The 26,157-nt window shown below is 41.0% G+C and overlaps 2 protein-coding genes across 6 annotated transcripts in view; both read right to left on the bottom strand.

Annotated features, from left to right (window-relative positions):
* Window position 1: 1 nt before the first annotated feature.
* On the bottom strand, window positions 2-11,693 carry N4BP2L1 (NEDD4 binding protein 2 like 1). The gene is made up of 5 exons (XM_021541869.2): window positions 11,440-11,693; window positions 4,438-4,562; window positions 3,590-3,678; window positions 3,038-3,114; window positions 2-1,406 (listed from the first exon to the last, which is right to left on the bottom strand). Exons 1-5 carry the CDS (start codon window positions 11,691-11,693, stop codon window positions 1,181-1,183), a joined length of 771 nt encoding a protein of 256 aa, XP_021397544.2. The 3' UTR covers window positions 2-1,180.
* Window positions 11,694-13,870: 2,177 nt separating this feature from the next.
* The window catches only part of N4BP2L2 (NEDD4 binding protein 2 like 2), a 39,658-nt gene continuing 27,371 nt past the window's right edge, over window positions 13,871-26,157 (bottom strand). For 4 of the 5 annotated variants that reach the window (XM_021541938.2, XM_021541942.2, XM_021541937.3 and 1 more), the window contains 5 exons: window positions 23,529-25,294; window positions 21,073-21,158; window positions 20,436-20,481; window positions 18,703-18,889; window positions 13,871-14,145 (listed from right to left, as the gene is read on the bottom strand). In XM_021541938.2, the coding sequence (XP_021397613.2) occupies window positions 18,735-18,889; window positions 20,436-20,481; window positions 21,073-21,158; window positions 23,529-25,294 (2,053 nt within the window). In that variant the 3' untranslated portion in view covers window positions 13,871-14,145; window positions 18,703-18,734. Of the gene's footprint in view, window positions 14,146-18,702; window positions 18,890-20,435; window positions 20,482-21,072; window positions 21,159-23,528; window positions 25,295-26,157 lie in introns of those variants that run through there. The other variant, XM_021541943.3, reaches the window with a different exon arrangement.

Below are 26,157 nucleotides of genomic sequence, written 5' to 3'. Positions count from 1 at the left end.
ATTCATTAAATAACACTTCATTTGCAAAATAGTTTGAAGTTTAGTACACTTGTCACAAAGATGTAATGTACAATAGCATCCGTGTGGCTGAGGGTTTGATGATGTTTTGTAAGCCATTGATTCTGTGTTCTTATATTACAGCAGGATCTTGGTTTCAGTCTAAAGCCATCAGTTTTGTTACCCTCTGCAACATTAGAATAGTTGTTTGGCTGTCCAAAGTGGCACAGGGCAGAATAAAGAATTCTTTTCTTTTCACCAAACAGAACACTTTAATTCCGAAATATTGCTCTGCTATCCTGGCACAGTTCTTGTACTTTTCTCCTCAGACTTTCCATACAGCACTAGAAGAGGTTTAAAGAATACTATGATTATTTGATTCACAGCAAAATGCCACACAGTTATTATTAAATAGCTCCTTGGTCTGTGTTTCTGCTTCAGCTGTTCAGAGCTGCTCCTGTAGCCCTGTTCCCACTTAGGAGTTAACACAAACAAGCCTAACACTAATGTTTCATTTTAGGAGCCTCTCCATCTTGGGATCAGTGAACTCCTATGTCTTGGCAGGATGAAGAGCTAAGTTTGCTCTGTTGAAGTGTTTTGCTTGCAGGCTGGAGAAGCTGTTTCTGTGTGAGGCAAGACCAGCATGAATCCAGTCAGTGGAGAGAGGGAACAGCATCAGATCTTGCTATGATCTGTGAGCTACTTTTGTCATCATTCACTTTGCTTCTGAAAGTTCCAATAATGCTGTAGGCAAGGTAGTAGATACAAAAAGTTTATACAGTCAGATATAAAGCATTAAAATGGCAATATATGCCAGTTGTTGGGGAAAGAATTGGCCACAATGGCCTTAAGACAGAAATGAGTTAGGAATGTTTATTGCTAGTGTCAGACTGATGCAGAAAAAATATCCAAAATGTGGCATGTGGTAGAGCCCAGTGTATTTCACATATGCCTGGATAGATGTTCATGGTGGAAGAGAGACTAGACAGAGTACAATTTGTACTGGGTCAGTGCTCATGTAGAGCTGTGAGATCATGGTCCAATGTCATTTAAAGATTCATAAGAAATAGAAGTAATTTAGAAATGTAGTAGAAAAACACAAGAATAAAAAACAGTTTAGAAAAAAATGTAAATCTAGAGACTCTTGTACCCTGATAATTAAAACACCAAGGAATGCACATCTTCAGTTAAATGTCACATTAGTACGTGTCATGCGAGGCCTTCTCCTTGGGACAGCAGAAATGTGGGTGGGATGGGGACTCATCCCATAAGCTGCACTTGCTCCACTGTAGTTTCCCTCATCCCTGCTTGGTCTTTCAGACTGGAGAACACTGTGGAAGGTAACATTGTGCTCATACTGTTCTTTCATCCGTTGTATCTTTTCCCGAGGGACATTATGAGTATTTCTTCTGTAGAGTCAACAGTAACAGAAAATACAAGTATTTAGCTGCCTGTATATGAGCGGTTATCTTCAGTTTGCTGAAGTCCCTGATAGGTTCAGCATAATGGTTCTGGTCTCCACTGATCTCTTCCTGGCCTTCTTTTATAAATTGCCACCTACTTCTTAGGAATATTACAACTGCTGAAAAATGCAACACCATTATTTTTGGGAGGCAAACGGGACATGGGAAGTTGACAAATGTCCAAAATAAGAGTTGTGTAGAAGACCTGTGGGGTATTTTATACAAGTGTTGCTGTGATTTAGCACTAAAACAGCCAAGGGCTGCAGCCAGCCCAGACACTCATGCAGCAGCAAGGGCGGAGGTCAGAAACCACTGCTGCTTTGAGAGCAAGCAGGGAAGCATCACTCGTGATGTGGCTCAGGCTCCAAATGACACATTTGAGAAGGGGAACACAAGGCTCAAACATGCAGGGCTTTCTGGATAGAGTAGCCAGAGAAGCACCTACCATGACCCCTCCACAACTTCTCAAAAACCACCAGGAATATCTGTTTGTGGGTTTGCAAACCCCAAGTATCTTTGTGATTGCAATTTAGTGCCATTAAGGTACAGCTTGTGCCCCAGTGAGTGTATGTGAATTAGCTTTACAATGCTGCTGTGAAAAGTCTATGTGTGTCAAATATGTAATAAATTTCAAGTTACTCAGTAGCTCTGCCTACAACAAATGATCAGACTGTACCCCTGCACAGCTCAGGCTGGCGGTGTCCTCACCTGTCCTCAGGCCTGAGCCATCATCTGCCAGGTCCTACCTCCCCCTGCAGCCACGAGCGCTCAGGGCCTTGGCCCTGTGCTGTTTGTGTCCATCACACACAGACAGGAACAGCACTAATTTTTGACTAGAGCTCCTGGCTGGTAGAAGACAAATCCATCCATTGCAATGAAGTGCCCATGTCTTGTTTTCTTGCTCTAAGCATATATTCTCTTCTGGATTTGGTGGCTGGGAGAGCACTGCTCCCTGTAACTCGCTTCACATCAGGTTGGCTAAAGGCTGGCAAGTCAGCCTGCACTAAATTTTTCAGTGACTACAGCCATTAACACTGCAGTCACTGGTCAACATAACATTCTAAGTCACATTCAGCTGCCTCTGTATCCTACCACATTGTGCAAAGTGTTTATATCCTTTTTGCGTGTGTTTGTTAAGATCTTTACAAAGATCCTCTAGAACCCCGTTTCTTACCCACCATCCCTCCATGCTGCAGCAGGAGAGCATCTGTTATGGTTAGATTCTTAGGGACAGAAATCTGAATATTGGCTGTAATACTTAGATTCGAGTTTGTGACCAAACAAAAGAGATTTCTGCTCAAAATACAGAATGTAAATCAGGGCTCCTGCCCCATCAAGCTTGCAGCACAAAAACATGCTTCAGGGCTTGTCTTTTCTACTGCCCGACTCACTTCAGGCTCTTTCAGGGCTGAATTCACTACAGACCAGGTACTCAGTAATGCAAATTTTCCAAACAATCCTTCTGTGTCATTTACCAGGCTAGATTCTTCCTTATATGAAGAGGAATAAGGCTGACCTGAGAGCATGTCAACAAAATAAGAGAAGCTGTCTGTTCCAGAAAAGAGAAAACTATGTACCTTGTCAGTTCTTGAACATTGAACTTCCAGGGTGTATCCGGTTCTTGGAATGTAACTTCATATCTGTTTTCATGTGCCTAAAGAACACAAAGGTGACTTTATGAAACTGCACTAAAAGAATTTCCACCTCTGCCAGAACTCCTGACAAGAGACACCAGTGCATCTTCAATGACTCTGTATGGTGTGTTTTTCACAAGTCATGAACTACAATTATAAATCACATCTTGATATATTTGTCAACAAATAGTTTGGGAACTGTTCAATTCATGTCACTACTGGGGAAGGGAATGATGCCCTCATCACCAAGAAGTAGCAGGGCAGGTTCAAAGTTCAAGTTGTTTTGCCTTCACTGGGTTAGAAAGTTGACCAGCTAAACAACTACATTGGCACCTCTGGCCCTACTTCATCACAATATCCACCCTTAACTATAATTAGAAAACTATGGGAAAACGGAAGTAAATATTTTTAGCCATGTAAAGAACATTTTCAGTCAGATGAACCCATAAATGTCATAGTAGGCATATAAAAGCAATAAATCAGAACTTTCCCTACCATCATCACATATGGCTTCATTTCCCAAGCATGGATGTTGGTATTATCAATAATAACCGGGCTTTTCCCATTCTTCATTGCTTTGCGTGCTGCAATGTAACACATTAAGTAAAGCTAAAATAAAATAAATAACAGAGCCAGGCCTTACTAGCCCTAAGGTGTCCTTTCTTTGCCCATTGCTCCCATGCTTGGTTCCCCACCAGACCTGGGTTTGCAGCTACCACCCAAATGGAAGCCGAGATCAGTGCCCAGCATCTCTCCTGGAAGGGGTGGTGCAGCCTCTAGCTGATCTGAAACTCTTATAGAACATACTTACAAGAGCCAAAAATTACTGCCATTTGCAGGAGAACCCTGTTACTTCACCTCAAAGTATGCTTGCTATCATTACAAATTCCTTCAGAGCACAGCTACAAAAGCATGGTACATGGAGTAGAGACCTGGGCTGTTTAATTCTCCATCTTGAACTCAGCCTGCAAGTTTTCTTCCTGTCTATCATTGCATTCCCACCCCTTTCCAGGTCAGGACAGACACCTAAGAAATTAGAGGCAAAGGCTGCAGTGCCTATGCTGCAGGGAGCAGTTGCTGGGCTGGTGCCTGAAGGGTATCAAGATTCAGCAGTGTTTCCTCTAAAATAACATTAACCAACCTCCAAAATGTTTTCATTTACAAATTTCCTTTTTATAAGTCAGAAGAAATCAAATCAGAAGTGGTAAATGTATTTTTTAGTCAACATCCCATGAACTATAGTGTATGACACCACCTTGAGGTATTTTATTCTGGGGGCTAAGTTTAAAGATAGCCTGAAATGCAAAACTATTTTGCACAGCCCCTGGATCGAGTTCAGTCACCTCTTTTCTGGTTCCACTTGTGTGCATCCTCTAGGAAGTCAGGCTCAAAGATGTAGACACCATTTTCAACAAAGAAGTCATCAGTACTAAGGACTACGGCACTTGGGTGGTCATGTTTCAGCTGTCTGCAGGAATAAAAAAAAATGAAAGAAGGATTAGTACCTGGTAACACCCTTTAAAAGAGACCATTAAATCGTGAGATATTTGAGTGCTTCATTTGAAAAATCCCAATTTAAAGGAAGTATTGCAATCAGTAGATGGACACGTAGGAAGAAAGGAATGGAGCTTGAAGGCATGGCCTTGATTTCTTTAATTCAGCAGAGAAATCTACACTGGACTACCAGCATCTGAGTCTTTAATCTTATTAATATATTCAGCTCCCTTTTTGGGTTATCTGAGAAAGCAGGACTGTAAAGAGAAGGGAAAAAAAACAGTTACCCAAACCTGCTTATCCAGGCATGGAAGCTGGTGTCAGAAGACAATCTGACAATGGGAATTTTGCTGCACAGATTTCTGAAGACAACCAGGAGGATTTGTCATTTAGTAAAGATGGTCCAGAGAACCATCAGTTTGGTTTGAGAGGCTTTTTTGGCTCTAAAGCAGGTAGCACTTTTTAAAAAATTTAATTTGCAAACAAGTATCTGAGTGACAAGTCAGTATTTTGTGTTATTTTATGTAATTTTATAGTTCCTATCCCTTGTCCCTGTTTCACTTAAACCTCCTCTTGTAGAGTTGAGTAATTTTTATATCTTCAGATATTGAACTAATTGAATAAACAAATCTGAGTTTATAAAATATATTTTATAGACAAATTTGCAGATCTATAAAGCAGACTGCTGTGGTGAGTGGCACTGGGCAATGCCACTTCCCTTCACACAGGTGTGTGTCCCCAGCAATGGTCCTGCAGCCAGGGATGCCATGGGGAGCAAGTGTGTCCTGCTGGATTCTGACCAGCTGCCTCACAGGCAACCACTGGCTCTTGGAGGTGGAAGGAAATGCAGCTTTGTGTGGACGTTTAAATATGAAGCATTCCTCTGCAAGTCCTTAGAGACCACAAAAAAACCAAAACCAACCAAACAAAAAAAACTTAATGTATGATTGTGCTCCCATTTGTGTATAATGCAGAATTCTTTGTGTCCCTAGACAGAATTGTCCTATTTTTTTTTTTTAGCAATCAGAGAAGAGTTGAGGGAGGACAGGGTCTCTGCAAGAAGTCAGGGAGAGCCCATGGTATGGTCCCTCTATCTCCCAGAAAGTCTTGGGAAAAGAAAGAAAGGTCAACCAAGAAACCCTCTGTCTCTCAGACGAATGCTGCTGCCCTGCTTTCTCACACCACACATGGTCTACAGCTCCTATGACTCATTTCAGCTTTCCTAATAAAACACTTCTCTTTCATTCCTACAAGTTACAAAATAACCATTTCTCAGTGTCTTATCTACATGGGCAAGAGCAAGGGAAAATGTGTCTCCAGGTTATCAGCAGAAGAACAGGCACACAAAGGAAGAAACTTCATTCTGTCACCCAGCTCTGTTCCAACCATTTACTCACCTACTGCACCCTAATCTGCCTGCAAGCAGCAGCTCTTCACTAGGACTTAGCTGAATAAAGGTCAGCTTCTGACTTTGCTCTGTCTCCAGTGTAACTTCTACCATCTGCAGATTAATTAATATTATTTTGTGGTGGAGTCCATGCCAGCAAGCTCCATCAGTGACTCAGTGCTGATGGAGCCAGGAATGGGCTGTACCCCCTGTAATGCATCATTCAGCACCTACCTGTCCTTGTCTTCTAGCCTCAAAGGGATGTTTTATTCACAAAATTACTGCTGATTCACAAAAAAAAAAAAAAAACAACAACAACAAAAAAAAAACCAAAACAAAAAAAAAACACCCACCAAATTAAGAAAAGTCATGTTTTAAACTGTTAACAAACAGTAAAATACTGTTGCTTTAATTTTGGCCTCAGGCAAAAAATTCTTATAATGAAAAGCACAGCAACACCTAATGCGTATCTGGTTACTGCTGTTGATAACCTGATATATCCAGGTTTTCCTATAATTCAGCACCTTATCTTTCCCACTGCTTTACTCATTGCAATTTCTTCTCTAAAAGAAAAGGACAACAATGTCTAAAAAGTTGACTACTAAAATATGTGTTGTCCCTTTAGCTACTAACAGGCACATAAAATGTGCACATTAATAAAAGATCTCAATACTATTTTTTTTCCTTGCTCAGTATTACTTTTTTAAAATGTTCTTAAGTGCAAATTTTTAAATCCATTTTCTTAGCATATACCTTACTAAATTTTCAACACTGAGAGCTTTGATATTAACCCTTAAGCAATCTAAAATGTAGGTGAATATCTGTAAGCTCAGTCTATGGTCCTTACATCAATAATTAAAGCAGATAAAACTTGTGTTTCAAAGGAGGAAAAAATATGGGACAAAATGGGCTGAGAGCTATTAATTAGTGTAACATTTGCTGTATTCATACCAAATGAGCTCCTGCAAACAGCAGCATAAGAAAACATGAAGTGGGAAAAATAAACCTTCTGTTTATTTTGCTGGTTTTAACTTTTAGCCTTCCAAAACAACCAAATTGTTGCTGAAGTTTACAGTTGTTTTCTGTAATCCCTTCCATATTGCCCGCAAAGCTGGCAAAACTCCTATTTCTTCTCTCTCTTATCATTCCAAAGAGCACCAAGAATCATGTGTTTTTTACAAAATGAGCTTTCCACAATCTTCACAGGACCTCAGGTTGGTTTAGAAGAAAAGTCCTGCATAATCACATCAGGCTCTTAATCACTGTAAGCAATTAAAATGCCTGTATTTTAGAAAAATACACACCAGCTATGCAAAATGGGAAGGCTTGAGACCATGGTTATTTAATAAATCTTGAACTGCCCTGTAAAAAGAAAATTACCCAGTGCTGATAGAACAGTAAATGTAAAGCTTACTAAGGAGGAAAAATGCAATCTCTTTGCAAGATCAAAGGAGTTATGTTTGCATTTTTTTAAAAAGCCACTGAACTGGAAGCATTGCATTGTGACAGGCAGCATCTGTGAAAAGTTCAAAATTAATTTGCTTTGGACACATAATTGCACAGTGTTCATCTTGCAGTAGATATGCACCTTGTAGAGGGGTGAGGAGAAAAGGGTTTAAGGAGATTTATTTAAGGCACAGGAAACATCCCACATTCTCTTACTTTCCTATCCTCTGTAGTTTCTGAAACAGCAGCAAACCTTTCTTTAGCAAAGACAGAGCATAATGCATAGGTTAGCATACTTTTCCATCAGAAAACTTGAAAAGAAATCAATTTCTGACAGCAGATCGGAATAAACATTTTCAGTGCTCAGAAGGCCACAGAATGGAATATCAGAGACCAGAACATTTATGTCCTGGCACCACATGCAACCACTTGCTCCAGCCACTCTTCCAAACGTTAAGTGTCCTGTGGCATTTCAAAGGTGTCTAAAAGCCTTTTTTTTCCAGCAGGAAAGCAGGACTATGAGATCTGGAGTACGTGCCCAGCATTTGCCACTGGCCTGTTACATTTGAACAACTCCTGGTGCCCTGAGAGCTCTGCCTGGCCGAGCTGCCAGGTGCTGCTGGCAGAGCACAGCCCTGCCTTTGTGTCTCACCCCACTGGGGTCCAGCCACAGCTGTTTCCTAAAGCACCAGGCTCATGTCCTGTTTGATCAAGGCTCACCTGAAGTGGTTTCACTCAAAGGTAAATGTTTACAGTGCAGTGCTGCATGGAGGCAGGAGCTGCAGAGCTGAAATCCATGAACCTGTCAGCTGCAGTTCTGCAGTGGGGTCCGGTGCTGGGAACGCTGGGAACAGCTGGCCCAGGACTGGAGGTGCTGGGATAAACTGGGAAACAGCAACAGAGAGATCTAGAGAAGACACAGATTGTGCCAAGCAGTGATGCCTCAGTGCCATTTTTCCCCCTCCTGTTCTGAAAGATTACTCGCTCTGCTGTTCACAAGGGAGTACAAGAACAAGTTCATTTCAAGCAATAAATCAACAGCCGTGGCTAAAAAGTCACAAGTTTGATCATGCCCAGCCTATAGTGCTTGGATAAAGGGTCAGGTGTAAGCTGAGCTGTACAGCACAATGTGCTGCTGAAGAGCCGGAAATGCAGCTACTGTGCAATGCAGTTTGCTGGGGAAGCAGGTATGAGTGTGTAAATGGCTCACTTAAATTTTCAGAAGTATAGCTGCCACTGTACCCCAGATAGCCTTTTTCTTAGCAGTTGCCTCAGTGTGATCACAAAACCTGCACTGTGAATCAAGGACAATGTATTCAGGAGGAGCATGTCCAGCACGCCTGAAGGAGGCTGATGGAGATGTGACTCCCAGCTGCCCCTTCTCCTTCACTCTTCCATGCCATTCGGTGAATGGTCAAAGGTTAAACCTAAAATATGTGGTTCAGGGAAGTTCATCCTTAACAATGAAGCTGCTGGAAAGGTGTGAAGCTTGGTAGTGAGCAGACCAGCTCCTCATCCTGGCTTGACTACTCAATATGTCACACGTGGGTCCTTCACTGTCTTTACTAGAAACCAAAAACCAGATCTGAACTGATCCTGGTCAGTGTAGGGCTGCTCTGAGCTGGGAGCAACCAGGATGAGAAAATAATATTAACAAGAATGCCATAACTTACAAACAAGCTTATAAAGCTGTGTCCAAACTCTGCTGAGCGACATGGAAAGGTCAGGGAAACAACCATGGATCCAAGGTTGTTCCTATGACTGTGTGATGAATAGAAAAGGGGCCTTTTGACTTCACTGGGTTATCACTGGGTTGCTGTATCACCAGAGATAACATTCATGGTTTGTGACTCATGAGCACTCTAAAGATGTAGAGTTTGTGACAGAAACACAGAAATACTGGCTGATCTGCAGAAAGAATTAATGTAGATGTGTGTGAAAACACCAGAAAAAAGAACAGAGCAAAGGCTAAAACAATGGTACCCACTGACAGCCAAGATCATTAAAAGCAATAAAACTGGGAGAAGTCCTGTTTACAACCCCCAAGGCCAGCACTCAGCTGGGGCCCAGCAGTGGTGACCTGCCACAGGAAAACCTTTGCTCTGAGAGCAGGAGGATGGCCAGTAGGTCAAACCAGCCTCTCCACATCTGCTTCCCTCCGCTTGTTCCAAGAGGGGCAGAGAATGAAGACACCCAACATGGGAAAATGAATATAATGGGGGGAGGAAACTCACATAAGATTCATAAAGTACCAAATAAGGAGAATTCACAACCAAAGAAATGGCAGTATAGGAGCTGTTGGCTGGAAATGGCAGAGCAGACCTGGCCAAAACCCACCCTGTCACCACCAGCTGAGAGCAACCCAGCAGAGAAAGTGAGGATGGGACAACTGACAGTCCTTATCTGCTCTGATTTTGAGCAGATCACCTGTGCACATACATCTTGACACTTGCAAGTATTAAGTTATGATATTGTGAGTGAATAAAATCTGAATTTATAATTGAGTATGAATTGAATTTATAAAATGAGTTTTCAGAGTGCTTTTGCAAATAAACAACCACTTTCCTCCTCCAGTGGGATCTTGCACTGAGATCTGTTGCAGTCATTTTTTGCAAACTTTCCCTTGTGCAGCACATAGCATTTACCAATACCAAAGTATGCAGCATGAGAACAGCCAAAGAATTCTCTTGGTACAGTCCTTCATAATCTGGACAGGGTTAAAGAGAGATACTAAATGCTGCCTTTTGATCTGTGTGTGGCTGAACAGCTAAACACAATGATGGGATTAGCAGGGGCTAGAAACAGTAAGACATTCTAACTACAGAAGACTATTACAACAATACTTGCAACTGGTTTTGTAAATATGTTATTAACAATTAACCCTGTGTTTTGACCTAAAAAGTACAGGTAAGTTCAGTTACTTGCACTGCCTGACAATATGGTCCCAAACCTTCATGTTCTTACTGGGCTATGAGAAGACCCAAATCCCCTTGAAGGAGCAGGCCCACACTTACACAGCCTCTTAAGGGAGAGGTGCGTATTTTGGGTGTGAGCAAAACACAGCATCTGACAATTTATAAAAGAACTTCGTTTGCCAAAGGCAGAAGGTGCAGTGGAAAAGGCAAGTGTGGTACTAAGAAGAGGAAACTGTAGATGAACCCAGTGTATCGCACGGCTTCGTCCTGCTACTCCTCACAGCAGAGCACTTCTCAGACCAGCAGAGGAAGAAGACAGGGAGTGTTCCTCTTTTGATAGAGAGTGGGTGGCACTGGGATCTACATGATATCAGACTGTGAAATGTTGTGATACCAAACTATAGCTCCATGGTCACACCAACTGCAGTGCTGCTTCCCAGCATTCCCCACTGTGTTTTTCCACCTATTTACAGTCAGCTTTTGAGATGCTGGAAATTGGAGTGGTCTCCTCTACTCATTTTATACATCACTAAAGCTCTGACCAGGAGCGAAGGATATTACAAAAACAGAAGTCAAAGTTGCCAATTTTCAGCCAAAGAAGGGAAGTTTTTTGTCGTGATCATGATTAAATGAAAAAAAAAAACCCAAAAAACAAAAAACCAAACCCAACCCAACCCAACCAAACCAAAGCAATCAACCAAAAATAAAACTAAAATTTAAAAAAAAAAAAAAGATAAAAAAAGAAAAAGAAAAACGAAAGCCACCACCAACCTGGTGCCTTTGAGAAAAGTACCGCCTAGGTCGGGGTGATCAGTACATCTCACCAGAAGCATCCCTGCAGGTACCGCTCGCTCGGAACAGGAGCTCGCACAGTCCCACGGGCAGGACACCGGACGCGGCCGCAGGCGCCAGAACAGCGCAGCCGGAGCGGCCCCGGAGCCGGGGCGGTCCTGGGCGGCTGCGATCAGCCGCGGCTCCCGCTGCCCCCGACCCCCGCCCGGCGCTGCCCCGGCGGGTCCGCAGCGAGCCGGCACTCGGCTCCCAGCGCCGCCCCTCCTGCCCCCGGCCGCTCCTGCCGCCCGGCGCCGGTGCGGCACGCTTACCTGGCCAGGGTGCTCTTGCCGGCGCCCGGCAGCCCCCGCAGCAGCACCAGCCTCCCGCCGCCCCGCGGGGGCCCCAGGCTCAGCCCGCCCAGGGCCCGCAGCAGCCGCTCCTCCACGGCCGCGGGGCCGGGGCCGCCGGGGCGCGGGGCCGGCCCGGGACGGGGGGCCCGGGGCAGCCGCTCCGCAGCCCGGCCCCGGCCCCGGGCCCCGCCGCGACCCCGGCCCCGCGGCCCTCGGCCCCCGCGGCCCTCCATGGCCCGAGCGGCCCAGACTTTGCCCCGCGAAATCGAAAGCTGCCGGCAGCGAGACACCGGCAAGGACGGGCGGCTGCGGCTGCACAGCCAAAGCGCTCAGCTACCGCGCTCGCTGCAGACCCGGAACTTTGGCCCGAGATACTATCTCCAATTATTTAAAGTCAGGATTATTCCCCAAATTCCCAAAGGCAGGAAAACACAAGGCAGCGCTGACAGCGTTCCAGTCCCAGGTGCTGCTTCTCTGTATTGGGAACTACAGGACAGGCCCGAAAGGGAATGAATCATCAAAGCCCCGAAGAGAAGTGGGGCTGGTTACAGGACACCAGGTACGCACGGAGACGTCTTCGCCGCCCATCCCTTCCCTAGCAACGAGTTATCAGAGTCCTCTTCAACCACAGAAGCAAAAAGCATGCCAAGGGGTTGTAGCCAAAGAACTGCCCAGCACGGTACAAATGACCCCGTGCATCACGCTCACTGCACCACCCTAATTATTTTCTTTTTCAAACACGTTATCACAAGAGAAAGTAAAGGAAGTTTAAAGACTTCTGTCCTCTAAAGAAAACCTCATTTCCTTTAACTTGCTCACCAAAGAAATTACAGTTTTCAATAAAACCAAAAATAGTTGGAGTGATATCACACCCTCCCTTCTCAGAGCTACACACAGCAGCATGCCCAGTGTGGTTCGGAGCCAGCTCCAGGTATGCCCCAAGTACACACCACCACCAAATCTCAATGCTGGAGCTTTAGGTTCTGAGGTTCCAAATAGTGCTAAAGAGAGTGCTCACACACAGGGAGAAAGCTTCGCTCCCCAGGGACATGGCACACCAACGCTGACTGAAGCAAGTGGGGAAAATACGTCAGGAAAGGAGACAGAAAATATGAAATTCATAGATACTGGGGAGGGGGGTTAAAGTAAACTTCAACTGGCAACACTCTACTAAGAGATGGAACATGACTTGCCCGTGCAAGAGTACTGTGAGATTTTGAAAACTATTTATTTCAAGCATTCTTGAAGAAGGCCAGGATTCAGTAACAGGAAATAGAGGCATTCAGATTTCTTGCTCAATAAATAGAAGTAGGAAGACAGTATTAATCCTTGACATTTTCCTGAAATCAAACTAACTTGTCTGGTGCCACTAGTACAACAGAGAAGGCTGAAGCTGTGGTTATGGCGGGTATTAGCTCCCTTCATCCCCCTTTACATTTTGTATTATGTTCTGCTGGTAGAATAGGACATTTCCAGCCAAGGAAGACACACATACGTACATGGGAGATGCATTCAAAAGTGCAGCCAGACAATTTCTTCAGTGATACAGCATTAATTTAGAAATACATGCATTGTTAACTGCTCTCATGTAGATGCAGTATTTAAGTAGAAAGTAGAGACACACTGGCAAATTTGACCACAGTGGAGCTTCGGCACAAGTTCAGTCAAGTTCTGGCTCTTCAACTGATGTATAAACACATTCAGGGAAAGGTGAGGAAGAGGATATGAAAGAATAAATGGAGAAATATGCAGGATCTGCAAGCTGCTCAAGTGGGAAATATTACTTCTGACAACTAGACAAGTTTCCTACTTTTCCTTAATCTTTTATCACACTTTTATTGTTAAATGAGGTGACAGTTGTCACTCCCTCTCCCTACTAGGAAGTGCCCAGCCTTATGTATGCCTCATAATTGACAGAGGTTGCTCTTTATATTAATTATGATTTAGCTCTACATACATAAATGTTTCCAACACCACTAAAAGAAATATCAAATCACTGGTTACCAGTGCATCTTCTCAGTCTACCACAAACCACACACACACTTCCTCCAGCATATTTGAATCAGTTCTGTAGTGAAATGTTCTTTTTTTTCCGTAGTCCCAAATTCCCAAATAAGTCTAGCTGAGGGGAAGCATAAAGCCTGGTTTCAGGAGAAAAGAAGGGAAGTTGTGCACCTCTGGATGAGTGAATAGAAATGAAAGATGAAGATTTTTACCATCTGAGGTTGTAAAGGTTGCAATTATGACTGAGGGTGAAGGCAGAAGGAGGCAGTTAAGACACATAACAAGCACCATTCCCTGCAGGTGAGCATCACTGCCTGCTTCTGTGGCAATATCCTGGATCCTGGTACAAGTGAATGAAATACCACAGCCTGAAGCTCACACCCCATAGTGACAGATGCCTCTGGTCTCCACTCTCAATTTCTTTATATGACACTTGAGGATGTACTGATAAGGTGTAAATCCCAAATGGCTTCAGAAAATGACCCTTTTCCATACACAAAATTATCTCAATTTTGATCATTATTACATGGTCAGAGAGGCTGATATCAGGGAGCAGTGTTGGGGAGAGGTGGTCAAACCAAAAAATCTACAGTGGCTTCTTTCTTCCAGGTTATCCCTCACATTTAAAATTCTTGGTGGCCAACTGAAGTCCTTCTGTGGTGGAATTAAAGTGAGACGTTTCTGAAATAAAAAAAAAAAAAAAAAGAAGAGGGTCTGCTGAAGTTCCACAACAGCACAGGCAGCAAAAAGACTTAACAGTTAATCCAGCCCTCAGACTGCAAAGAGTCTGTCCAATGTTTCTTAAAGTTTCTAATACTCTTGGTTTCTATTTTTTTCTAAAATTTCTAATACTGTTGGTTATTTTTTAAAAAAGTTAAAAAGAATGGAGAGGAAGCAGACAACAGATAGCAAAGGAAAATAAAAGAATGCAAGGAGAATGGAAAAGGAAGATAAGCACTTGGATGTCAAATCTAGAGGCAGTAAGGACCTTACCACCTCAAAGCTGAAAAATAAGGAGAAGAGTTAACACAGTGGATTTTTTCCTCTACACGTCACAAACCCTATATAATGAACAGCTGTTCAACCAATACAACCATAGTACAGAAAAATCTCAAATATTTCGTTACAATGTGAATTGGTTCCCCTGTTATATGCACTCAGGACCCCACAGTCTTCCATGTTACAATGTTAGTGTGAGGCACCAGCACAACCCAATTGTTGCTCTTTCCTGAGAGCTCCACTTATTCCCCAGGTAATAAGACTCTCTGCTTGAATGATTTTTTGAGCCAGGTTTTCCTGATAAGCACTGTAAAAGGCAGGTGAGGTTTTCTGGTCACAATTCTGTGCAATTTTTCATGCTTCATTTTGTTTAATATTAGTGGTTAAATGTCAAATGACAGATTTTTCACTATTATCTGTGTATCAAAGTAGCAACTGGAAGAAGTTTGCTTATATCATCATGGGATGATATTTTCTGTGGCAATACTGAAAGACTGCTTTAATCTTCTTTGTATCCTTCATATTAATTTGTTTCATTTTAGCCAAAAACCAGTCCTGCCTGTCCCAGCTATATACTCCTTCTTTTTTGCCCATGTCCTGCTGATCTCATGGGCTCTAGGACAATTTGGTTCAGTTGCATAGTCCAGTCCAAAAACGTTTTGGATGTCTTCATGCATTAGATGTTAGAGCTGAACTGCCTCACTCAGAAGCATCACAGTCAGCAAAGGGAAGCACTGGGAATAGCATGGTCAGGGAAAGGAGGAGCAATAACACGGGGTACCAAGAGATTTGTCCCATTAAAACCACATCTTTCAGGGCTGTTGTGGAAGAAGTGTTCCTGCAGGGAGTTACTCACTGCTGCACTCCAAAAAAACATGTCAGCTTCTGCTTTGCTGTAGTCCTGCAGATAAATGCTTGAACTGACACATTTGAATTGCACTGGCATCTGTGAGTCCTGGTCTAAGGAGAACTTCTAGGCACCAAAATAATGTTGTTTTCACTGATCTCAACATTTCTCAAACTGGGAACTCTTGCTTAATCTCCAGAACAAATACTGATGTGCTGCCAATGCTGCAATAAGAAGCTCTCATAAAAACTTGAGATTAACCCTGTGTTTTCACAGAAGAACACTGTTCACCCTCCCATTGGAATACAAACACCCTTACACAACATGAATACAGAAGCATGTTCATCTGGCTAACAGATTACGTTGCACTTGGCCAGTAATGAATGCTCAGTTTGCTTTCCAATCTAAAGGGACCAAAATGATCATTTTAGCTCTCCCTTGATTTCCTATGATTTTAATTTTTTTTTTTTTTGTAGGAATGTCTCAGTTTTCCTAGTTTTTTATTTGCCCTCTGACATTTGAAGGAATGAAATCTATTCCAACATTTACAGTTGTTCACTTGAGCAGTTTCACAACCATTCTGGGACAACATTCTTGGCAAGTCTGCTTTAATCAGGAACCAGAGGGGAATTATTTTGTGGTGAGGCAAGACAACCTTATCCCTCAAAGCCAGGAGCACCATGGATCAGGAAAACTCACCTGTCCTTTACAATGTCTGCATGCAGACATTGTGGAAGCACTGGAATACTCACATGGGGCCTGCATTACCCTGTATCCTGTGCCTGACAGTGAGCACGAGCTGACTGAAAACCTTAAGACATGCTTCTTCCTTTCCACATACTTTTCTTGGTTTAATTCTTTTAACATTCTAAATTTGTAAAAGCTTAAAAGGGTCCTCCACCTGAAGGTTTAGTTGCAGAATACATGGTCCCAGATATCAGAGCTGACTGCTGCCCAGACAGGACAACCTGCACATCCTATCCTCATATGGGCAGCAGCACAACCTCAACTGCTCCCTTGCTCCAGCCCTGGCACGGAGCTGGACCTTACAGCAGCTTATCTTCAGTCCAGTAGGAAAGTATTTGTTTGCTGTGGGGTTAATGAGTTAAATGATAGCCTTCGTGTCAGCCAGCAGGTGCTGGAGCTGCTATCTGGAGCAGGGCTGGGAGGAAGGGCACTTCACACTTGGGGCAGCAGTTACCCATTGCATCAGCCTGGTCTGAGATGGCAGATCCCAACTTCAGAGTAGCCTAAACTTATCCTCTCCCTCCAACAGCCTTTGGGAATTTCCCTGACTCATTTCAGATGCTGAACTAAAACAAAGCAAAACTAAAACCTCCAACAGAAAACTCCAGCTGTATCTCCCCATTCCAGCATACATCTCAATGAGCAAGCCCTGCAGAGACAGTGCAAGGCCTTTTTATAAGCCAAACACTGGTGAGGAATCGTCTTTTGTGGAAAAATCTGCATTGCTCTCATTCTATATTCCATAGAACTAACACAAGCTGACACAGTAGAGCATTAGACTGCAAGACAATGTAACAAACTAGGGTTTCCTGGAAGCAGACAGCAGCTGGGTCACAAACACGCAGGACTCTGGGTCATTTCTGCTGTGCTCATGACAAGCAGGAGAGGAAGACTGAAACAATTTTTGGAGTAGAAGAGCAGACAGACAAAGGGAGTAAATCTGATGGGAAAAAAACAGTTTGTTGGATTCAGCAACCAGATAAAGGTACAGACAATAAGGCAGGATAATTTGCTAGCATATGTCTTTCCTTTCTTGAAGCACAAAAGGCGAAAGTTTCATATTTCACCATTTTCTCCCAGGAAGCAAACATAGCTCTTCCTATCTGTTTCGTTAGCATATAAATATTTAATCAATAACCTGGACATTTCTGGATACTAGCTTAGGATAGAAACCCACACAGACATCCAGTCAGGACCATAAGTCATAATTCTGCCTCTAGAGTGTTTGTATTGCAATATTATAAATAAGTAGCTTCTAAAAATTGATAGCAGGTGTAGGCCTAAGTATTTGGTGAAAATATTTTTTATTTGCTTACCCAGTATTGTAGTATCTGATTATTTAAGAGGAAAATACTGTTACCAGATGTTCTTGATGTTATTAATGATCTGTGCTGACAGTACCCTGCAAGACTGGTGCTCTCTGGGCTACGTGGTTCACAGAAATCTCCCTCATCTTCCTACATTGGTGGCTGGTACCAGTTAATCAGCCTGTAGTGTCATTTTTGTCACCAATGACATATCATCAAATCAAACCCCATTCAAGAGGTTTCAATTCCAACCCAAACTATTCAGCTACTTCTCCTCTGACATGAACATCCACTGTGAAAACTTCCGTGTTTATAACAGTTCCAACACAGTGCACACACACCTCCTTGAATCCTGTTCCTGGAGGCATGGTCAGGTCAGGCAGAGGGCAACAGGTGACAAAGACCCCCTGACCGAACCCCATGTGGATGATATTCCACCAGTCTTGCAATGTCTAGATTGGAACAATTTAAGCCTCAGAATATGGAATCTTTTTCTGGCTCAGTTTGCTCATGGTGCAAGTTATTTTATTTCTATGTACCTCCATTTATTTGTTTAAAAACTACAGATTAATCCATTTTCCATTCTGGAATGAACAACTGTTGGCAAATGATAGAGAAGTTAAGATAGCACTTTCCTGCTGGAACCCATAATCCTTCCTTTTTATCTCAATCTTCCCAAAATATCTCTCATAAACAAACCAAAGAAACTTTGCCAAGTTACCAAAGTGTTCAAAAATTCATGAGACAAGCAAGAACACGATAACATACTTTGTCACACCAAATGAAAATTGAACATTTCAATATATGGAGTCTTACTACTCCAGTGACCTCTTGCTACTGTTTCTCCACTGAAAAGCAGAAATGCCACTTCATAATTTGGTGAAATACTGTTTTATTATTCATAGAGTTCTTTTCATAATTAGACCCTTAATGGAGCCAGCATTACTCTCCATGCTGAAAAGACAAGGAAAGTAGGACTGTGATGACTCACAGCAGATTGCCACAGCAACCAAAATGGGAATAAATTCCAGCTCTTAGGCATCCTACCCTGCTGCTTTCACTTCACCACACATGTTTTAGATTTTGTAAGAAAAAATAAAATCATATGGCTTTAAGAACAAAATACTGCCTTCTCTTTTCTTCATTCAGGATTGAAATAAACAAAATCCAAACAACCCTCAACCTTAACTCAATTAAAACCCAAGTAAATTGGAGGATACTAAATGCACCTTAAAAATTATAACAAACAATATTATTTAGATATTTGGTCAAATATAATAAAAATGTATTTGGTCAAATATAATAAAAGAGTGAAACATTCACAAGGTGAGTGATTACCTGTTTTTTCATGTAGAATTTAAGACAGTCGCTCATGACTGATAAAATGCAGTATCCAGACAGCCAGTGCAGGTTATGATGTTCTCCTCTATCACACCTTGACATAGCTCCATGTCTGATAGTGTTTCAGAAGAGTCTTGAGTCTCTTGGTGATTTTTATTTAGATCTTCAAAATTAATAATATCATCTAAAAATAAAGAAATTACAAACTGTAGCCAAAAACACCTGAAATTACCTTATATAGTCTGTAATTTCTGTTGTGTCAGGATAGATTATTTCTAGAACAAGCTTTTATTTTATCAGAATCCTCTTGAGTTTTGCCTCTTAAATGGCCTATAAAATAAATTAAATCTTTCTGCTTTGTCTCTCATAAGGGGTGGGGAGTGAGAGACAACACCCATGCATGTGTGTGTCTGTTCCCACTCTCACGCTGCTTCTCCAAAAGCAGCCTTTCTTCTAAAACAGAGGAACTTCTCTCCTATTTTGGACTGCAAATTCTACCAGCTTTCAGGGAATTACTGTTGTGTATTTTTAAACTTGTTACAGAACCTGTGAAATTTTAGTGCATTAGTATGGAAGTCACGGAAAAAGACAACAAACAACCTTATTCCATAACCTCCACCCTGCAGTAATTAATGCATGCAGAAGTCCAGAGCTTCACATGAACCCTGATATCTCTTACTGCCCAGGTGTGTAACCTCAGGTGCTGTTTGACAGTGACTGAACATGAACTGACTGAACTTCAGCCAGCTGAAGGCCAATGGCATCCTGGCCAATGGCACACTACCAGCAATAGTGTGGTCAGCAGGACCAGGGCAGTGACTGTCCCCCTGTACTCGGCACAGGTGAGGCCACACCTCAAGTTCTGGGTTCAGTTTTGGGTCCCTCACTATAAAAAGACTCTGGGGTGCTGGAGCATGTCCAGAGAAGGGCAATGGAGCTGGGGTAAGGGTCTGGAGCACAAATCTGAAGAGGAACAACTGAGGGAGCTGGGGGCGTTTAGCCTGGACAAAAGAAGACTCAAGGGGGGACCTTATTGCTCTCTACAACCGCCTGAAAGGAGGGTGTAGCCCAGTGGGGGCTGGTCTCTTTTCCCAGGTAACAAATGACAGGACAAGAGGAAATGGCCTCAAGTTGCACTGGGGAGGTTTAGATTGGATAGTAGGAAAATATTATTCACAAAGGGTGGCTGGGCATTGGAACAAGGTCCCCAAGAAATAGTGAAATCATACTCTCCCAAAGTATTCAAAAAGCAGGTAGATGTGGCACTGAGGGACAGGTTTGGGCAATGCTGGATTAATGGTTGGGTCAATGATCTTATAGGTCTTTTCCAACCTAAATAATTCCATGGTTCTGTTATTATGCTGCCAACTTTTAGTGATAATGAAGTTTAATTATCTTGAAATACTCAACCTTTCAAGTAAGTAAAGTCTCCAGAAAGATTATATCATGGTAAACACCATTTTGATCTAGAATGGATAAACTTAAGCTAATTACTGGAATATTTCAAAGTAGGGAACTTTATAAGGCAATTTTAGCACTTAGATGAGGAAAAATGAAGTGATGACAGCAACCATAGCTCTGTGGACCATGACATGATCAATGGCGGCATAAATTCATTTATCTCATCATCATGCTTTTGCACAAAGAGGAGTGTTCTCACTCACTGGTAATGAAAAACCCTTTGATAAGAATAATTTTATACAGTTTTTTGTATCACAGAATAGACTTACTAGTCAAGCCATCTTCATTCTGCAATCCGTTTGTTTTCTGTCTTTCCTAAAATAGATAACAATAGTCCAGCAAAAAGAAAGTATGTGACAAGAGATGTCATTTTGGGCAAGAACAAAGTCCATGCTCTATTTTTCTAATTACTAGTTCATTGTAATTAGGACTTTCCTGATTTCCACTACCGGACAAGGAAAAAAAAAAGTAATTTGTAAGTTAACATTTTCCAGTTAGACAAAGAGAATTAATCTGCCCACAGTCACGCAGAATAACTTCTCTGCTGCAGCTCTAGCAGAGGTGATGGAGGATGAGATCTGCTCAGATGATGAGAGAAAACTATAAGACAGAAAACATCTGAATGATGGTAGCTTGTACTTACTGAACATAGTTCAGGTCAAGACACAGGTATCAAAGTTTTTTCACCCTTTTTTAACCAGTAGTTGCTCACACTTCTGAAGCTGATCTTTTAAAACCTGAATCCTACCATGCCAATGAGCTGGTTTTAGAAATACTCAGAGGAGGACAAAATACATCTGTCTCCTAATTGTGGATATTAAAGCAAAGTTACAAACAAAGAAGTGAAGAATTCTCCTTTGCACCTGAAATATTGGAAAGCCTTCCAAAATCCCCTAAAATTCATACCTCCACAGAGGTCTTCCACAGTGAATAGATCATCTTTGAAACTTTCCAGTCAAGGGGAACTATATAATCATCTGGCAACAAGGATTCTGCAGAAGAAAATATTTTTGCAGTTGAGTGTTCAAATCTCTCCACAGCCAAAATATATCACTGAATTATGATTTTTGCACGTTACTTATATATATTTTTTAAAGCAGTTATTTAAATGAGCCAGCAGTAAAATCAGAATTTAGAATTTCTGAACTCTATGGCCAGTGCACAATAGGGGAAAGAGGGGGAAGGAGATTTGGGTTTCGTTTCTTTATTTAGACAAAGACTTTCCTAACAGACTTTCATTTCCCACACATACACCCATAAAAATAGGCACACACAAGAAGAAGAAAGTTTTCAGCCATTAAATTAAAATAAATTTAACTTAATTAACAACCTTTAAAATGTAAAATGCTTGATTATAAGAATTTCTGCACTATCAGTAGAGAAGGTGTTTCCTAAAATGTTTTAACTGTCACACTGTTTAAGAAGCTGAAAAGACGTTCTTTATAGGAAAATTGTATGAAATATAGTCTGGTCTTATATAAGAATCATACAAGCAAGACATGTAATTAAGTCTTCTATTTATAAATAAAGACATTTATTTACCAAAAATTTCCCCTCCAAAATAATTTCAATAAAGACTGCAATTCCAAGTGTTGTAAACTAATACCACTCAAATGTGTGCACCAATAAATAGTTGCCTGTCAATGTACTGTATACCACAAAAGAAAAAAAAAGCAGGATAACTTTTGGAATCGTAGGACAATAATAACAAAGGAGAATGTAGTCAGTTACACACAATTCTGGTGGGAAAACCCCAGCAGTCAGCAATCACAAACTGGCAGAGCTTCAGAGAGATATAGGGGTGGATTTGTATTTCTTGAAGATTATTTCCAAAGGAAACTCACTTAAACTCCAGAAAATATCACCTGTTACTGACTCAGAGAAGGACATTTAGTTCACTAACCTATTGAGTGTTTCTGAATGCCTTGTTTTTCTTTCTTGAAAGATGCCTGTTTTCAAGTCATGGCCAACTCCCTCTAAGATTATGAAATTTAAGACCACAAATATGAAGATTAACCAAGTTTGGAGAAGAAACATGTTTTATATGTAACAGCTGAGGACATCAGCAGTACTTCCTTGCTTAATTTCAGCTCTATATGGCAAGTTCTTCGGTGTGTGGTGCCAGAATTAGTTATGGCAGTTCTTTAGGTCTCCCTTTAGGGACCTAAAGCCAAGTGATGCTTCCTATGATTTGCATCACTGTTCTGGTAGGTGGCATTGCTATTGACTTTTAAAAACAACAAAGAATCCTGAGATCAGTTTGAGCAGATAAAATGACACAGGCTGCTCCTCAGCTGTCAGATTAAAATTTTCATATGAAAATTCATGCTTAACTTTAAATTCTGCTGGAAAAGACAAATGTAAAGGTATACTGAAAAGCTGGCCGGTGTTTTTTAATCCTATTTGTTGTTTAAATGAAAGTTACAGTTTATCCACTAAATTTGGACCCAAGAAGCTGAAAAACACTATGCACACAGAATATGGCTCTTTCAGCAGATGTTCTAGGGTGACTTTCAAACAAAACTGTTGTTTTCACTGGTTACAGCTCTGTGGGATTACATTAGCCTGCAGTATACTGGGAAATGATGGCTGGCATACTCAATTCCTTTGAGGACTGTTCATCTTTTACCTGCTAACTTAAAAGTATTAAACTGAGAGTATAAAAATAAGGCATCTGGAGCTCTGGAAGGCAAATATACAACACTGAGACACTTATTAATCAAGCACACTCAAAAAGAAGACATTCACTATCAGAAGACATCTTGTAAGCCTGATACTCAATCTCAAACTAAATTAGATTTTGGGGAGGTTTTTCAACAGCATCTAAGCCACATAAGAATGTATGAAAACTCTATTAAGATAAAAAAGAATGTTACTATCTGGAATATAAAACCAAACAGCCAAACATGTGCACACATTTTGTTCCACATTTTCATTTAGTTCCATAATCATCTCAGTAAAATCTTACTGAGTAGGATGTATTAAAGCATCATTTAGTTCTGTAATCAACATAGGAAAGTCTTACTAAGATATAGTGAGAATTAAGCAAGCATTTCACATTTGGATTTAAAGTTAGTCAATTTTTGTTACGAAAAAGACTGTAAAATCAAGGACAAACCAAAAGACCCTTTGACAGAGAGTGACGATTTTAGGTACAAACTAAAAACTATCACCAAACTAGCAGTGATTTGTTTCAACAGCATTAATATTTAACTAAGAACTACAATAAAAATTAGTTTTTAACCCTAGTATTTTCATTTGCTTTTTTGGTTTGGAGGGAGTATTTTGTTTTTTGTTTCTGGTTTTGAGGGGATTGTGTTTTTTTTTTATTTTACATAGGAGTAGTAAGAAAAGCATTATACCCAGTGGAAGACCTGGAGAACCAAAGAGCTGCACAAGCTGAAAAGCAAATCCTAATGATAAGGGAAGTCCCAGAAAACTGCATTTCACATCTGCATCTTTATAATCTTCAAGTTGTGATGTCTTTGCTGGCTCAGAGTCATCTGCTCCATTTGCATTTTCACAGTAGCTTGCCAATGTAGTAGAATCTTCTAGATATTCAGAAACAACTTTAACAGAAGACAAATTATCTGGTTGGCCATTTGTAACCTCTGAAGAAACATGTTCACCCTCATCCTCTTTTTTATTAACTACCTGTTGTGGCTGAAGAGCTTGCTCCTCCTTTGTTTTGAAATCTATCCAAACCCTGCAGGTGTATTTTGATATAGGAGAACATTGTCCTGAATGAATGTAAGAAATATTATGTAACAGAGCATCTGCATCTGGAATGGGTGAGGAATATTCCTGCAATGCATGGTCCTGTTCATGTGCTTCTCCACAGTTCTTGCTTAGAAAGTATTTTTGCCTCACTTCTAAAACACCATTTTGTGGAATATCTTCTCTTATCGGGATGTTCTTCCCTTCCTCTGTATGAGCAAAGATCTGTCTTGGTAGGTTAAACTTTGGTGCCAAGTTAACAATTCTCCTGCATCTCTTTTTCTTCAGTGTAATTGGTGTGGCATCATTTATTGGCACATCTACTTCCCTTGAACCCTGCATGAAGGCAGCCCTGGCTTCCACTAGGGAATCAAAGTGCACTTTATCTGTTGGAGATGCAGACAGACCATTGCTTATTACATTGCCAACTTCTTCAGTTTCTGTTTCATAGTGGTTTTCCTTTACCAATCCCTCAGTTGACTGATAGCAGTTTAGCTCTGCTGAACTGTTTGTGTGAGTCTGTTCAGGTTTCCTCACATTTTGAGATCTTTGTTCACTTACACATTTATTCTCAGAGCAAGGAGAGAGAGAAACTTGAGTATTGAAGCCCATCTGCAACTCCTCAGTAGATAAATTAATTGAAAAAAAAGCCCAGGCATTTGAGCTAGTTTCTTCTGCTTTTAATGGACATTTGCCCTCTGTGTTATCAGGCATATTATCAAGTACAGTTGAATTGCAACACTGAGAAGTTTCTTTTTCTTCACTGTTTAAACTTACCAGCTTGGCTTCCAAGTCAGGTTCACAAGTAATTTGACATGAACCCAGTTTGTTTTCTGTGGTTAACAATGACATATCATAGTCTTCAGAAATGCCTTCTGTTTCCTGGATGGAATTTTTATCATTGCTTATTGCTAGGAAACTGCAGAGATTGTCTTTGTGCCTTTGCTTTGCTCCCTCATCATCGAATGCATTTTTGGTTAGGTTTTCAGTACAAAAAGGTTTCATATCTCTTAAAAGCAAACTGTCACTTTCTACAGGCAATCCATTTTTCCATGCACTATTTGACATCACTGAGACCTCAGGCACAGTGACTAGAAAACTCTCTCTTGAAACTCCTGCAGCTTCTTTTAGGCTTTCATCACTACACTTAGGCTGCCCTTCACAAACTGTTACTGGATCCTCTGGGCCTTTGCTGAATGTACACAATGATTTTTTGTTTTCTTCTTCCAAGTCATCCTCTTCACTTTCTGATCCATCATGGTCAACTGGAATTGGATGATTAGTTACTCCACATAACATTCTCTTCCTAATTTCTGCATGATTACTTTTCATTGTTTTGATTCTTTTTCTCTTTTTCTTTTGCTTTGCTTTTATTAACAGGTGTCCAGGGTTCTTGCTTAAAATTGTCTCCCTATGTGAAAACAAAGAAGATCAAATGTAAAACCCCAAACAAATAGAAAAACCAAGACCCCACTAAGTTAGAGCAATAATGTATTCATGATGATGAAGCTGAAGAATAGGTACTTTATGTTACTATGATGATCAAACACAGACTATTTGCATTTTTCAATTGATAATATCTCAGATAACACCTTCTATGGGTTAAACAAATGCTTAATCAATACAATTTAGGACAATCCTGAACATTTAAATCCATTTAAGTAAAGCCAGCTGCCATCTCAATAACTTTGCTTTACAAAAAGTATCACAAGCCATCATTAGACCAAATGTGTTTCTGGAAATACAATGCCTTTCTAGCATGATGTTTGAATAATAGATCCTGAAAAGCTGGTGCTATTCTGAAATTTCAGTAAATGCCATGCAGAGCTGAAAGGTACAAAGTAAAGGACAATGTCATCCATTAAGATCAAATACTCAATTTCAAAACATACTAACCAAAATCCAAATAATGCAAAGTTACAGTGACTACAGCAACTCTGTTATTTACTGTTCAGTATATTAAGTGTTGAATCATACATATTTGGAAGAAATATTTCATACTTTATTATCAACAAAATAATATATTGTGGAAAAATTAAGATGCTGTAGGAAAAATGACATTTACAGTTAATTTTGTAGCTCTTTTCAGAATGTCTTATTTATTTTGTCTGAATTTCTCATCAAATTTAAAAGAAAGCAGCCCTGATTTCTCTGAAATCTTGACTTTGGCCCTTCAGCCAGCTAACCCTGAAATGAAAAGTTGTAAGAAAAACCCAGTCTAGGATTCCATCCAGGAACCTAACATCCCCCTTTTCAGTTCTTCAGAGAGATGAG

Source organism: Lonchura striata, chromosome 2 (genome assembly GCF_046129695.1).
Source record: "Lonchura striata isolate bLonStr1 chromosome 2, bLonStr1.mat, whole genome shotgun sequence".
Lineage (NCBI taxonomy): Eukaryota > Metazoa > Chordata > Aves > Passeriformes > Estrildidae > Lonchura > Lonchura striata.
This window is presented reverse-complemented; position numbering and strand designations above follow the sequence as displayed.

Excerpts from the sequence above, each read along its gene's own strand:
- N4BP2L1 (XM_021541869.2), bottom strand. The coding sequence starts at position 11,693 with ATGGAGGGCCGCGGGGGCCGAGGGCCGCGGGGCCGGGGTCGCGGCGGG. Across the intron at positions 4,563-11,439 it reads GGCAAGAGCACCCTGGCCAG|ACAGCTGAAACATGACCACC; the intron begins GTAAGCGTGCCG and ends TTATTCCTGCAG. Across the intron at positions 1,407-3,037 it reads AATGTTCAAGAACTGACAAG|AAGAAATACTCATAATGTCC; the intron begins GTACATAGTTTT and ends TTGACTCTACAG.